At 36.8% G+C, this 14,958-nt stretch overlaps 1 protein-coding gene across 6 annotated transcripts in view; it reads left to right on the top strand.

Annotated features, from left to right (window-relative positions):
• Positions 1-14,958, top strand: part of LOC135324407 (DNA repair protein XRCC4-like) — a 191,396-nt gene that overhangs the window by 26,788 nt on the left and 149,650 nt on the right. For all 6 annotated transcript variants that reach the window (XM_064500614.1, XM_064500615.1, XM_064500616.1 and 3 more), the window contains one exon: positions 2,181-2,368. In XM_064500614.1, coding sequence (XP_064356684.1) covers positions 2,181-2,368 — 188 coding nt within the window. The remainder of the gene's footprint in view (positions 1-2,180; positions 2,369-14,958) is intronic.

The raw sequence follows: 14,958 nt of genomic DNA, 5'->3' as shown, positions 1-14,958 counted from the left end.
AGTGCACCCTCAGCAAGTTTGCAGATGGTAGAGTTGGGAGAAGTGGCTGCTGCACCAGATTGTTGTGCTGTTGTTGAGAGGGACTTTGATAGGCTGGTGAGAGGGGCTGACAGGCATCCCATGGAGTTCAGCAAAGGGAAGTATGAAGCCCTGTACCTGGGGAAGCTAAACCCCATTCACGAGTAGAGGCTGGTGGCTGATGCACTGGGAAGCAGCTTGGTGGAGAAGCACGTGTGGGTTTTGGTGGGCACCAATTTGACCATGAGACATTAGTGTGTCCTTGCAGCAAAGGTGGCCAACAGCATCCTCTCAACCTGCTGGTGACAGTCTGCGTAATGTGGCTGAGAAGTGATCTCTCCCTTTCTGCTAGGCCCTGGTGGGGCCTCATCTAGAGTACTGTGTGCAGTTCTGGGCTCCCTGGAACAAGAGAGACATGGACATACTGGGGTGAAGCCAGCGAAGGGCTGCTAAGATGATTACAGGACTGGAGCATCTTGTATGAGAAGAGGCTGAGAGAGCTGGGACTCTTCAGCCTGGAGAAGAGAAGGCTTAAGGAAGGATCTTATCAGTGTATATAAACACCTGGTAGGAGGGAGTTTGGAGCCACACTCTGCTCAGTGGTATCCAGTGAAAGGTCAAGAGGCAACAGGCACGAAGTGAAATATGGAAAACCATTTGAGTGTAAGAAGAAACCTTTCTACAGTAAAGGTGGTTGAACCCTGGAACAGGTTGCTTAGGGAGATTTGAGTGTCTCCAAGGATGGAGACTATACAAACTCTACTAGACACAACCCTGAGCAACCTGCTCTAACTGACCCTACTTTGAGCAGGGGGTTGGACTAGATCTGCAGAGGTCCCTTCCAACCTCAACTATTCTGTGAATCTTTGAAAATAAGTTGAACTTACTGAAGATGCAGAATCATTTCAGAAGTCTTGAAATGTGTGAGGAGATAACTATCTATAGCAAATAATTATTGATTTACCCCACTGCTGTATTTTTGTGTGATGGATTGATTTGATAAATAGCACCTTCTTTGCAATATCAGGTTAGGTACTGTGTCAAGGGAAAGGATAGGAAAAGAGAGGTAATTTAAGCAGGCTTGTGTTTATTTGAAATGCTATTCTGTTTCCATTGGTACAAACACAATATGTTTGCAGGTTTATGTCTCGGTATGAAACAATCTTCAAAGTAAGACATCTGTATAAGGAAGAATTACAGTTAATTATAGGCTTTTTTTTGAGGTGGCTACACCTTTTTTGGGAGTGGGGGGGTGTCACTTGCAATTGTGTGAAGGATTTTCCCCTGCCTCTCCCTTCCAGGCTGTCACAAACTAATTTCCTTTTCCACATCTTGCTCTCTCAGATGCTGGGCAAGTCTTCAGAAAAATGCTAGAAATGTCTATTATCAAACAATAAGTGACAATGTAGAGCAATCTTCCTCAGAATATTGGTTACATAACTAGAAAAGGAAATACTTTTGTGAACCAAGTAGAGAATCTAAAATGCTATACTAATAGGCTATACGTTAAAGCCTGGATTGTTACACACATACTACATGACCTTATTTAGAGTCTTTGTTTAAATCTGCCTGTGCAAGAAACTTGGCACTTGCAGTAGTGTCATTTGTGTTTGCTTCCAAAGGAGTGGAATAAGAATTTCTTAATACACCTGATCTAATGCAAATTGGACACATCCTTCATTTAGTGGGCCTTGAATTTTAAACAGTAAAACATAGATTCATATGTCTCTGGGTATACCCTTTGTTTTTGATTTGATCTTATTTTCTTTTAAGATTGCAAATTAAGAGATTAGAGAAGTGGTCAGGAATATGTGAGGAGAGAATTGCATGTCTGCTGTCTTCTGGGGTTAGATTACTCACTTTCAAAGAAAACAGGAGACAACAGACCATTAGTTAAAACAGTGCTCTTTTTCTGTCGTAAGGTTAGTGTTATAGAATAACTTCAGGCAAGCAAAATCGTGGGGCGATGGTAATAAACCACTTTCAGACAGGAAAAAGGGCACAATTCTTATGAAAAATCTCTAGTCAGCAGCTTGAATGGAGCATCTCCATTAGTGTCCAGCACATATCTATGTCAAGGAAAGAAGAGTCTCCTTTAGGCTATCCCTGGAATGTATAGGTACACACATACCTGAGTATTTCTCAATCTTTTTTTCTTGCAGTGTCTGAAGCTGAAATTTCTAGGGAAGCTGCTGACATGGAAATGGATAGAGAAAAGTATGTTGAGGAACTGAAGAAAGCACTGATACTTGGAGAAGAATCATCTGGCAAATATAACTTTGCTATTTCTAGAAGTGAAGAAAATACAGAGTGTCATTTCTCCTATGAAAAAAATCTGAAAGATGTTTCTGTAAGTATAGTTAAATGTTTAAATCTGAGTGCTAAACTTTAAGACCTTCTGAGTGTACTTCTGTGTTTTTACGATGATCTCAAATCAAATGGACATGGGATATGCCTTTCAGGTTGAATTTTGTAAACTCCAGTATGGGCCAAAGTAAAACCAAGTTTGTGGATTTTCTAATAAAACCTGAAATCAACAGAACTACTTTCTTACCTTTTTAAATGATGTTGAATAGGAGCATTACTTCCATAACTTATTTAAGTTTTGGCTTCTGTTTTCTGTAAGCAAGGCATGCCTACATGTTGGAGTTAGTTTAGTATTAAACTGAGATGTTCCATAAGCTGTAACTTTCATGTTTTTAACTCCTGACTTGTATTAGATGTATTTTTTCCCTCTTTTAATCCTCACCATCAATGTGTACATTTCTGATTTGCTTGTTTCTTCTTTTTGCTTTCTCCCTATTCATCTAGAAAAGAAGAAACTTAGAAATAAGATTATTTTCAAATGCCAGAACAAATTTTTTAAATTTTTTTCTATTACTTTAGTTTGAAAGCTAACACTAAAAAAGTTTTGTGCTTGAAACAGCATTAATTTGTGACTAGGAATGCAATTTTATGCTGGTTTCTTGGCTGCAAAGGAAAGGAGCATCTTTTAAAGCAAGAAGGAAGGTAATTTGCATCTGTAGACACCTTTGGCTGCCACTGGTTGTGGTTTAGTGTTACAGCTTTTTGGGAGGGAGAAATTAGTTTCAGGAAACTCTGTTTATGCCTACTCTTTTTTTTCCCTCAAAATTGAAGATATGCCTGTGCCAAGGTTTGTCCCTGTTTCAGTTGTGCTAGGCTGCTGTTGGGGTGATTTACCTCTCAGCCACATCAATGAAATTTGGGTTTAAAAAGGAACAGTTCTTTTGGCTGGATCCTTGCACAGATCTAGTTCATGGCACAGTTTTGTGATCAGTTGCATTGGCACTATGGAGGGGAAGTAAACTGTGGTGGTGAGATAATGGAAATGAGACTGAAGACAAAGGAGAGTAGGAATGTCTTTTTCCTGGAGGAAGAAAATCTAGCATGGAGCTGTGCCCAGAGATAGTCAAAGGTGTCTAAGGATTGCACTCCCTGTTAGTTTGCTACTTCAGACCATTGCTGAAGCAAGCTTTGCTCCTCCTGTGGCAGGTTATTTTGGGGAAAACAAGGAGAGTATCACCTTTCAAGTACCTAACAGAGGTGTCTGACTTGAAACAAAAACCAAATCAAAAAAATCCCCCACCTTCTTAGAGATACTTCTGTTGAAGTGAAAGGTGAAATTATTTTCTCTAAACTAGAAATAGACAAAGAATGCAATATATATATATGGATAGAAATTGAAATGGAAGTATGTGTGGTTTTTTATGCATATGTATCTTTCAGAAGGAATGATGAAAAATTACTTTAAATTGGTTTAAAACAGCATTCATACTATATAATTTTGAAGCAGCTTACTTAGATGCTTATGTTAAGAGTTTGCTTCCCTTTAGCCAGTGGAGAAAGAGATTCACTGGACCTGAGTTAGGCTACTTAAAAGGGTGCTTCAGTACAGGCGTATCTTTCCTTGTGCTGTATAGGAAACTGCAGGACAACTTGGCTGTTAATTAAGTTTCCAAGCGTTAGGTTATACAAGTCTTCCAATCTGCATTATCGTTTTTTCTGTGCATTTACCCAAGGTCTTTTGGGCTCTGTGCCTGCTGCGCCACACTTCTTGGGAGTACACAGGGTCGAGTCCTGTTCACAATGGGTCACAGTCAAAGTGCTGTATTACAGCAGTATTACAAGGCTAGGACCAAATTTTACTTAGAAAATATGAACAGTAATTCTGACAATCCTGATTTTCTTGTCTGTGTAATACATAATATAGTCTAAATACCAGACAGATGAAATACATACTATATTTTATTAAGGGAAAATATCTTCATATTATGTAGCCCCACCTAATATATGTTTCCATCAATTAAGACTTACCAGAAACTTAATTCTTATGAAAACATCTTTATGTCAATTTGGGAAAATTCTAATCTGGCCAAAGTAGTTTAAAGAACAAAATGTCCTAATTGCTGGGCATGCTTTCTGCATTGGGTATCAAAAGAGTGCTTTTAGGAAAGATGACTTTTCTTGGGTGAAAGCACACCTTCCTCCTCTCTGCTGGTACTGAATTAATGCCTACAAATAAATGGCCAAGGCCTATATACCTGAAAGCTATTTATAATTCTGATATGATGGAATGTGTTTCAAACTTTTGCAAAGTCTCTGTGAAGCTATTCATACTGTAGATCTTCTGGCATCAGATTAGGAAGCTAATCTTGAGCTTTGAACATCCAGAGGACTGAAATTCAGCTAAAATGTACGTCTTCCTTCATTTACTGCAGAGGAAACCTAGAGAGGCTGTTCTGCAACTTAAGTGCTCAGTTTAGGTTGTGTATCCCTTACCAGTACTTACTATTCTGAATGGGTATTTATTTTTACATCTTTTGTTTAGCCAATGTGAATGTTCTTTCTCTCTTTTCATATTTCAGTAAATATGTATGTGCACAAATTAAAACCTAATATTATTTCCAGTCTTGGGAAGAACACTTTTTTGACTGTTGTTTAAAATGTACTGCATTTCTTTTGTTATATGTACTACTTACAGTCAGATAGAGGGAGATGTGTGAGTCTTCATGTTCTTATTTTAAAATGTAGGCAAAAAGGAAAAGGAAGCAATTAGTTCCAATTTTGGCAATAGCGCACATAATACTTCTTGTAAATTCCCTGCTTCTCCTCTTCCAGCCCCATTATGTCAACAATCATCATTGTGAGAAAAGACCATTAAATTATCAGGAACAATTGGAAGATTGCTATCCTTAAACCAAGGTAGTTTTATCATTCGATATATAACAAAGGGAAAGATTATGGAAAAGAATGCATGAAGATGTGGTTGACTTGGGAGTTCAAATACTGAATGTTAAGTTATAAAATCTTCTGAAATGGACTGATATACTTTGAGCTATAAGATGGGTGTCTAGTCCTGCAGCTACTCATTACTGCAAATGCACATTTTGTTCACCAATGAATACATAGAATTTCATGCGCTCTTGGGGGTGGGGGTGCATACACCTTTTTTTAGAAGTGTATACGTACAAACCTGTTTGTTTTAATTAGCATTAATGAAACCTACTTTAGAGCATGGGTGTTGATTTAACTGTGGGTAGCACAGTCATCTATGCCCATCCACTTGGCCAGTAATTTCCAGTGCAGTGCTCTGACATAGTTCTCCATCCAGTCTGGATAAACCTCTAATTCCTATCAAAAGTGAATTATAGAGTTCCAACAAAATCATTTGCCTTTGTTCTTCTGAATATATCGCTGTTTCTTGTGAGTTTTGTCCTGGTTCTCTTACTGACAAGTGGTATGTCCTGGTCTCCTATTTACAAATGATATGTACACACTATGTAAATAACTGCTGGCCAAAAAGGTATACCTGTGAGGTATAGCTTATCACAAAAGATCTGATATGTATAACCTAACAAGAATGAACATATTAAAAGCACTTCAAAGAATTTACAGTTAGCATAGGACCAGTTGCTTCTTTTTCTGTCTTGCTGTTAAGAAAATCCATATGATTTTTATTTTTGATACTATAGTTTATTTAAGTAGTTTCTTTATGTATTTTTAATTACCAGCAGTTAGTGACAGTAAAGTGTTTATTAATTTTTGTTACTTCAAATCACAAAGTGAAAGTCTGTGAGAAACTTAGCATAATAATAGCAATAAAATTCCAACTTGTATATACTGTATCCTTGTGGGAGAAGCATACTGCTACAGTGCTGCACTGTCTTGGTGGATCAGTTGATCTCTCTTCTCCAAATATCTACATATTAAATATGCTCTGTGGGTGCTTAGTGTGCTTCATATATAAATTAGGTTACTTTAAGTTCCTGTTCTAGCATAAATAACAAAAGCTTTCTTATGTTACGTGGTAAATCTATCATGATTTCCTGCTGCATAGGAAGTTAATGTTAAAATTTTAAGCATAAACATGCTACACTGACCATGTTATGGATTAGTAATTTAATAATTATCAACCGATGTGAAGTAAAGTTAGCTATCTCACCACTGTCATTTGACTTCCTGTTGAGGATATTTTTCAGTTTGGTAATTACCAATATTCAATATATATAATATTTTCAGGAAATCAGTGAACACATAAATTTGAAATACTCTAATTGCTTTCAAGGTCTTCTGAGTGTTTGTTTGTTTTTTAATTGTGTGCTTGCATATTTGTTTTCCAGTTTTCTTGTAGGGAATTTCTGTTGGTGACTTTGGACTAGTGACTGGTAGTAGTCATTTAATAATGATAAAATATGTAAGATATTGAAATTTGTTTTTCATAACAGTACTAAAGAAGGTGATATTCTGAAATGATTTTTACCTTCTTTGATAGCAACTTGCTAAAAAAAAGTTTACTTAATCTACTTTCCTAAAATATAAAGCTGTACCCCAGACTGTACTAAGAGCTCTGCAGGAGTGCAAATAAGAATAATGGAGTGAAGTTAAGCAAAGGAAAATATAAGCATATTAGGAAATATTTTCTAATGTTGAAATTTGTTTTACTGTTGAAGTGTTTGCCAGAGGATATGGTAGCAGCCCCATTGCTTCAGTTACTTAGAACCAGATTGGACAAAAGAGTGGAAAATACACTATAAGTAGCTATTCTGTTTGGCAGTATGGTACATTAAATGACCTAATAGGTGATTTCTGTCACAAAAATCTGATTGCCTTTCCAGATTACCATTGACATGAGCTCCCTCAGACTGTGGTGCAATGAATGTCTTCACCAAGGAAGTAATATGCACATCACCACCTGTTCTCCCCCTCCCCCCAAATTGGAAGTTGAAGAGCAATAGGATGGAGGATGTAGTTTCTGCAAGTTGCCTCAGAAAGCAGGCTCATCCTTCCTCTTTACCTGCCACAGGCTGTGTGTTCAAGGCTTGTTCTGTCTGTCATTGTCTGGGTAGGATGTTTGGCAGTGGTAAATCTGACAGGTGATTCCATGCTATAACAATAAAAGCTGGCACTGTAAACACCTTGGTGAGATAAACTTAAAAACAGGTTCTTTAAGTTCAGTTTGGTTTTTCTTTCCTAGCTCACAGGGAAGAATAATTGTCCTTTATTTGCTTATGGAAGTAAATAAATTTAGAGATTAAAAACTTGTCTGTGGTTCTCAAAAATCACTGCTTCTTTTGTACTGGATCACTAAAGCTAGAATTAGCAGTGTTAGCTAGAGCCCTACCTTTAAGGCGCTGGACACCTGAAACAATTTAGGAGATCTAAGAAGGCAAGCTGCATTCAAATGTGAAATCCCTGTGACAGTTTTGTATAGCTTTGTCTGTTGGCATAGACAGGGATCAGGAGAGTCATTTACAGCATCTGTGTGCATGTCATTCAGAAGACTAGAGCTGACAGTCTAATTCACCTGTTTAATTGATGGAGAAGAAGGTTCCTCACAATAACTGATGTCTACTACCAAAGTTAAATGCTTAAAATAAATTCTGTGACTACCTCAGCACTGTTCAGACTGGATGATGCTAAAGCTGTATCTCCAAATTATTGTACAGATGTTAAATTTATGTAGTGAATGTGGCTACTTATGTCCTGATGTTTCTTTGAATGGTTGGCAAACTTCCCCAGGTCGCAAATAGTTCACACCTGCTTTAGAGGAAATATTTACTATATATGTTTTGCAGTCATAATAGCTTTTTAAAAAAAGTGTCAGAGTAAGAATCATAATTTAACATAAGGGAAAGCCATAGTAATTTTAATAAGTCCATATTTAGTCTTTTGAAGCAATGATCAAAGAAGATATATTGCTGTCTCAAACTTCTGGAAGTATTTGTAGCTACGTCTCAGCCTGATGAAGGTGAGCCTAAAAATTGTACCTTACAATTTTTTAATTGGTTTTGTGATTTATCTTAGGACAGGTGGCTTTGCCGCAGGGCATTCAACACTCTGCCCTTAAGAGCTGTTTTTAGGGTGGTGAGGGCAAAGTAGACTGAGAGTCACATTAAAATAACAATGGGTTTGGTATACAGTGGGACTTGTGTGTCAAGCCAGCTGCAACACAAAATGGGCCACACACACAGATCTCAGTAAGGGGCCATTGAGGTTCGGCCAGCTAAACTGCTGCCACCTAAACAAACACCATCACAGAGTCAGTGATTTAGTGCTTGATCTAAGTAGGTGACCACTTGGAAGTAAATCTTTCCAAGTACTCTAGCAAGTAACTCCACATATAATAAATAATGGAAATCCGGCAAGATTTTTTTTGTACTGGCAATTAAATTGATTAAATAGCCTTTGATACTCAATTATTGGAGTGCTAACAGTTGTCTTTTTTTACAATAATGTGACAGGCATTGTGTTTTTTTTTCCTTTCCTTTTATAAGAAAATGTGTAAAATGAGGAGATACTAGCTTAAGAAATTCCACTGTGGATGCACTGTTCTTACTAATTAAGTTGATGGAAGAGATGCTGCTATTTTTCTTCAGTTTTCTGTGGCTGCTTTTCCATAGTGAGTTGAGTGAGATCATTGTAAGTTTACTGCAATTTAAAAATACATTGACAAATTCATGTTAACCAAACTTTATCATAGCATGCTGCATGAGTAAAGTAGAACTGGTAGAGCTCTTTTTGCTGTCCAAACTGTTTTAGTTCACGGTTTGAATAGTTACTTTGCTCCAAACTACTCAGGATATGTTGTTTGGATAACAAAGGTCACTGGGAGTTCAGATTATTTCCCAGGCAATTTAACTAACTGCTCAATTAAAAAGGAAAGAAGAAAACCTTGCAGAAAGATGGAATGATTAATTTGTAGGTCAGTGTAAAGGCAATGAGTCTTATGTGTCATTTATATTTGCATACTTCAGAATGTAAGTACAGTTGAATGAGTTTCTCAGATGCTCAGTTTAAGAATATCTTGCTAATGGGCTGAACATAATAGAAACATAAGTATATTTTTTGCATAATCTTTAGACTTCTTCCTATCTTGCTTTATGCTTATCTTTACTAGCTCCTCAGATCTTAAAGGTGCATTTTAAATGTAGTGGGTCACTTTGTAGCCTTAATGTAAGAAAAGCTTTAAAAAAGTATGGATTCCTTTCTTGCACTATTAATATACATATGATATTTTTTCAAGTCAGGTAGAATTAAACTGCTATTATGTGTGTTTGGTATTTGATTGTAAATTTTCTTCCTGTTTTTGGGTGGTGTTGGGGGAAAGTACATTTAAAAGTACTAGGAGTATATACCTTTTAAAATGGGGATTGTTGAAAAAGGAAGAATCAGGTGCTGCATACTCCTTGAGTTTCTTCCTACCTGTTTTGTTTCACTGGAAGTATAACTGTCTGACAGTTGTCCTTTTTCTCACTAGTGATGTTATTGTATTGTCTCCTCTCCTCACTCTCAACCCCTTCAGATTTTCCCATTTTGGAATACCTGCTGTGCATTTCAAATATCTGTGTAGACAGCAAGGCTAGCTTTTACTTGCACAGCTGAGTAAAAATGCTTTCATTTTAGGAGGAAAATCTTTAAATCATTGCATATTGACAAGTCTTGGTTTCCTAAGAAAAATATAGAGGACAGTAGATACTCTGGAAAAGAAATTACTCAGTGTGTTGGGTTTTAAAACTTCACTATAAGTCTCTAGCCCTGTGTTGGCTCTAAGGAAGAACAACAGTCAGCATCTTATCTACACTTCTCTTCAGACATGCTTTTGCAGCTCCAGGGGAGGCATTTATCTTTCTACCTGAACAGGCACAGGAAAGCCCTCAAGCTCAGGATAATAATGTTCTGTTAAATTTTGCATTCACTAAAATAGAGCCTTTATCAGTATAAATATTGAATGGATATGTTTTAACTCTCAAAGCTTTAAGAAGATGTTTCCATTTAATTTCAGCACATAATATATTAGCTCTGGTACAGGTACATACCTGAAACTTTCTTGAATCATAACAAAAGAACAAATTGGCTTTCACTGGGATGTAGAGTATTTTAAAAAATACTTGGAAAATACAGAAATATGTTCATACAGTTTGATGCAGAAATAAGGTAGCTGTAATACTTGCAGCAAGGAAGGTGTTATGCTTCTTTCTTTAACTTGCAGTTAAGTCAAATACCTTGTCTGTGCTTGTTCTCTTGCTTCACGAAATCTCTGTATATTAGTAACTGACATAAAAATAAGGCTTGTTTAGAGCACTGATAGCAGGGTCCTAACTTCAGTGTCCAGTAAGTGGAGTGAGGTCAACTGTATTCAGGGGACATAATACTGTTCTTATTTTGCCACCTCATTTTAAACACTCAGCTGTCCTGTCTGACCTGAGGGCTGTGGTATGTTTTTCATACTCATGGGTGGGGTGAATATGTTTTTCATCAGTGAAGACAAAGCCATGGCTTTTTGACTGAGATGTAAAATTTTAAGCCAAATTATATAGGTATCTTTTAAAAAAAATTTTGGTGAATCAAATGTTCGTTTAGAATCGTTCTAAAAGATAGTATCATGGGAAAATGTTTCAGAATGTAAGTTGTCTGTGTATTTCAAATCACGAACATCATTCTCTTACAGAAATACATTTCCCAGAGAGGTAAATACAGTATACAAATTCAAGAGTAAATTTCTGGTTCTCTGTATTCATGGGTAGTATCATTCTGTGGAAAAGCTCTTCCATAGATCACTTATCCTGTGACCCCTTTTGTCAGTGTGAGATGTTCCTGCAAATAGTGTTTCACATTTCTGCTGAACTTTGGTTTGGTTTGCTTTGGTGAATGTAGAATGTAACTGGTACCAGTTTGCTTTTTGAGGTTTCAGGAACAAAACCCCTTGTCTTTCTGCATGTATTCTTTGGCAAATGTAAGATCTGAGACCATGAAAAGTTCTTGCGGCGCAGGCTTTTTGTTCCATTTATGCAAGGTCTTCACACAATGTCTTCTCAGCACGTAATTAGTACTTACAGGTTATTGGTATAACACAAATATTTAAGTATAGTCAATCATAAGGTACTTGGTGCCTTAATCTGAAGGGAATGACGAGAGTAATATCAATGTAAATCTGAGGAGGAATAAATGAGGGTTGGTGAACAGAAGCTGTAGCTGGAAACAACCTAAATATCTAATATTGAGGGGAGAGATTTGATCTGAAACTAGGCTTAAAGGGAGACATTAGTTCTATTCATTCAAAAAAGAAATTGCCAGATACCAATCAAGATATTACTTGGTTTTTCTGTAATGCAAGCAGTAGCTAACTAAAGTATGGAAAAATGTAGAAATTGTATCCTGATAAATTAAGGTCGTGCAAGAAAGAATACATTTGAATAAAGAATAAATGAACTTAGGCTTTATAGCAGCTAACCCTGCTGAAACCCTGAATAAAGCTATGCAATACACACAAAATGAACAGGTTTCCTAATGTCAGCTTCTGTTGGCCCTTCTTTTTTGTTAGATGTACACTGAAATAAGAAATGTACAGACTCTGAATTCAAACAGTAGAACTCAAGTAGAACTCTTAACTACAAAACTGCTGTTTTAGATGAAATTCTAGTTTAGTTGAAATGACATAATGCAGAACTCTACTGTTCTCCTGAAATTTCTGTTGTCGTAACATTTTATACCAGTTCTCTGTGCTCTTAGTTGATTGCTATACAACTCAGTAAGGCAACAGGAAATGGGGGTTCCTGACTTCATTGCACTAATGTTGCCTTGCAGTTTCATTTTGTAGCTTTTTGGTTGTAACTGGAATGGGAATTTTTTTGGCTATCTAATGTGTAGATAGCCTATCATGCAAAGAGTATATGGATGGATTTCACTATTTGGAAATAAACCTAACCATACTCTTTCATTCTTGCCTAGTTCTATACTTTCCTGGGAATTATTCAGTCTAGAGGAAGAAAAAGTGTTTATGAACTATCGGTAGCATTTACAGACTTAGTTAGCTGGTAATCAATAGCTCAAGTTAAAGCCAGAGTAAAAATTCTTGCCTAAATGAGGTCTTCAGAGACTAACCCTGAAGTAATGTGGAGGACTTAGATCAAGGGACTTCTATAGTTGGAGGAAAAACTGTGAGCTAATCTAGCCTTTACAAGTACTATTTAATTATTTAGGACTTAAATTATTATTTAAGCCAAATAAAATCCTATTGATCAGGCATATCAGGAGAGCATGTTTTCTTTTAAATAGCTGAGACAGCTGATTATTTTTAAAAGGTTTTCTTGGCTAACAATTAAAAATAGGTGTTATTGTCCTCTTGTGCTTTCCTGGGTTCACAAAGGAATTAAAGCAGTGTAGTCTTGCTGCCTGCTTTGAGAAACTGATTGTGAAAATGTGAGCAGCCATTCACCATTTCAATTTTTTGCTTTTGTCAGTGTTACTCAGATTTTGCGCTGAAATACATAAAGCAATGAAGTTTTGAGTCACACTCGTGAATAACAATGTTGTTTAAAACATAGTTCAAAACTGAGAATGTTAAACAGGAGTGTGATTTATAGCAAATCACAAGTTGAAAGATTTTTGAAGAGAAATTTCAAGAATACACAGATGTATAATTATAATTAAATATGAAAATTTTGTCCTGTGCAACTTGTGGCTATAAAGTCAATGGAAATAGTCAAACTCACTGAAAGGCTGGCTTCCTTGGTGTTGTCTGTTAAACAGTGAAGACTTTCTGAAGTCAATCAGCTCTCAATCAGTCATCAAAAAAGAAAGCCCTAAACAAACAGAAAAACCGAACAGCCCCCCCCAAAACAGTTGAAGGAATTGAGTTTGCAGAATTGTGTATTAATAAGGACAGTTGTCTACAAATTGTCTAGAACAGTTTACTGGGAAGTAATATTGAGGAAAAGACCACAGCAACATGTCATTCACTAATACGTATTGTGAAGCAGTTTTCCAAACTGACCGTCTTCTGGGTCTTGTTCCTGGTAAGTTAGCTTGACTCTGTTCTGTGTCATTCATGTGCACTGGGACTTTACTCTTTCATTGAGTGCACCGGAAAGAAATCTGTGGCTAAAAGTAAACAAACAGGAAGCATCCATTTGCTTCCATTCCTATTTGACCTGGCGTGGAGATTTCCATACAACTGTTTTTTCCAAACCATACTTTCATGGTATGTCATCAACAACAACAAAAGATCAGTTTTTAAACACACCCCCACTATGTCCAAAATCACTTTTAGTAATGAAAAATTAAGTTTGTGCCTCAGCATTTTTTCCTATACAAGCATACAGTAGTTCTTGTAGTAGCTTAAACAATTTTCATGTGACTGAGACCCATTTAAACAGTTTAATTTCTATCATCTTTTATATTTTGTTGTTAGAAAATTGATTTTCTAATGTCCATCTCTAACAATGTATTTTATTTTTGTTCAGTAACAGGTATACTTCAATTCTTACTTTGTGGCACCTTCCTGGCAATTCAGGATAAACCTCTACTATCAAAAGTGATTGGAATATTCTTTGTAGTTTAAAAGTTTAGTTGTTCTTCTCTTCCTCCCCTTCCCCCCTTGTTAAGTTTCCATTCATCACTTCAAGCTGAAGTCCACATCAGACAACTTTTTCTTTCTTTTCTTCTTATAGTTATCTCTCAGTAATCTATCCTGAATCTTCTCTAGGGAGTGTCACTCACTTCTGTAATTTTCCTGAGTGATACTTCTTCCACATACGGGATTCTGATTTAGCTGACAGATTTGAAAAAGGTATGTTTAATCAGACAGTTTTTTAATGACTTAACAGTTGTGGGCACTCAAAAGTTCAAATTATTCAAGCTAGTGTCAGTCTTAATTTGTGCTAAAAATAGCTCTGCCAGATTGTGGGGGATTTGTTGGTTAACGCTGTGTTGGTCAGACTACACCTTGGTTTGGAATCTCAGAAACAGATCCAAGGGGCATAAGAATTGGGTAAGTACGCTGGTTTTGAGGGTAAGAATATTAAGCAAGATGAACACTTGGGCTCAACAGCTTTCGCAGGACCCTTAAACATGTCACAACTGAAATCCTAATGATGGCCTGACTGTGTTGCAAATGTGTCTGGTTTACCATGCTACTTTTCCTTTTTGACTGTGGTCCTCAAGAATTCTTGAATCCATCTTTCTAGAATGTCTGTTCTCTTAGATCCTGACATTCTAGCCACATGTTATATTAGATAGTATTTACCAGAGGGTAAGACTGAGACCATTCACTGTGACAAAGTATCTTCTTTTATGAAAGAGTCTGAGTAGTTACTAGTTTATTTTTCTTACCACTATAATCTTTGGTCCTAGTGGTGGCTCTCTATAGCTACTGTGGCATGAACATAGAAAGTGGGTGCTACTCCACCCTAAGACATGAACACAATGGGAAAAGTGGTACATACTGACATTTGGCTTCTGGCTTTCTCATGGGGTGGAGGGAAAACCCAGTTATTTGGAGGAGGGAAAAAATAGCAGGATGTTGCCTCCATTAACAGTGAAACTAGAATGTGAAGGTCTGGTGAGATTTGAGTTGAAGCTGTTGCCTGGTTACAGGCCTTAGTGGGAGATATGATACTGGTATCTGTGTTAATCCAGTGA

Source organism: Dromaius novaehollandiae, chromosome W (genome assembly GCF_036370855.1).
Source record: "Dromaius novaehollandiae isolate bDroNov1 chromosome W, bDroNov1.hap1, whole genome shotgun sequence".
NCBI lineage: Eukaryota > Metazoa > Chordata > Aves > Casuariiformes > Dromaiidae > Dromaius > Dromaius novaehollandiae.
The sequence above is the reverse complement of the archived record's forward strand: the minus strand, read 5'-3'. Positions and strand labels throughout refer to the sequence as shown.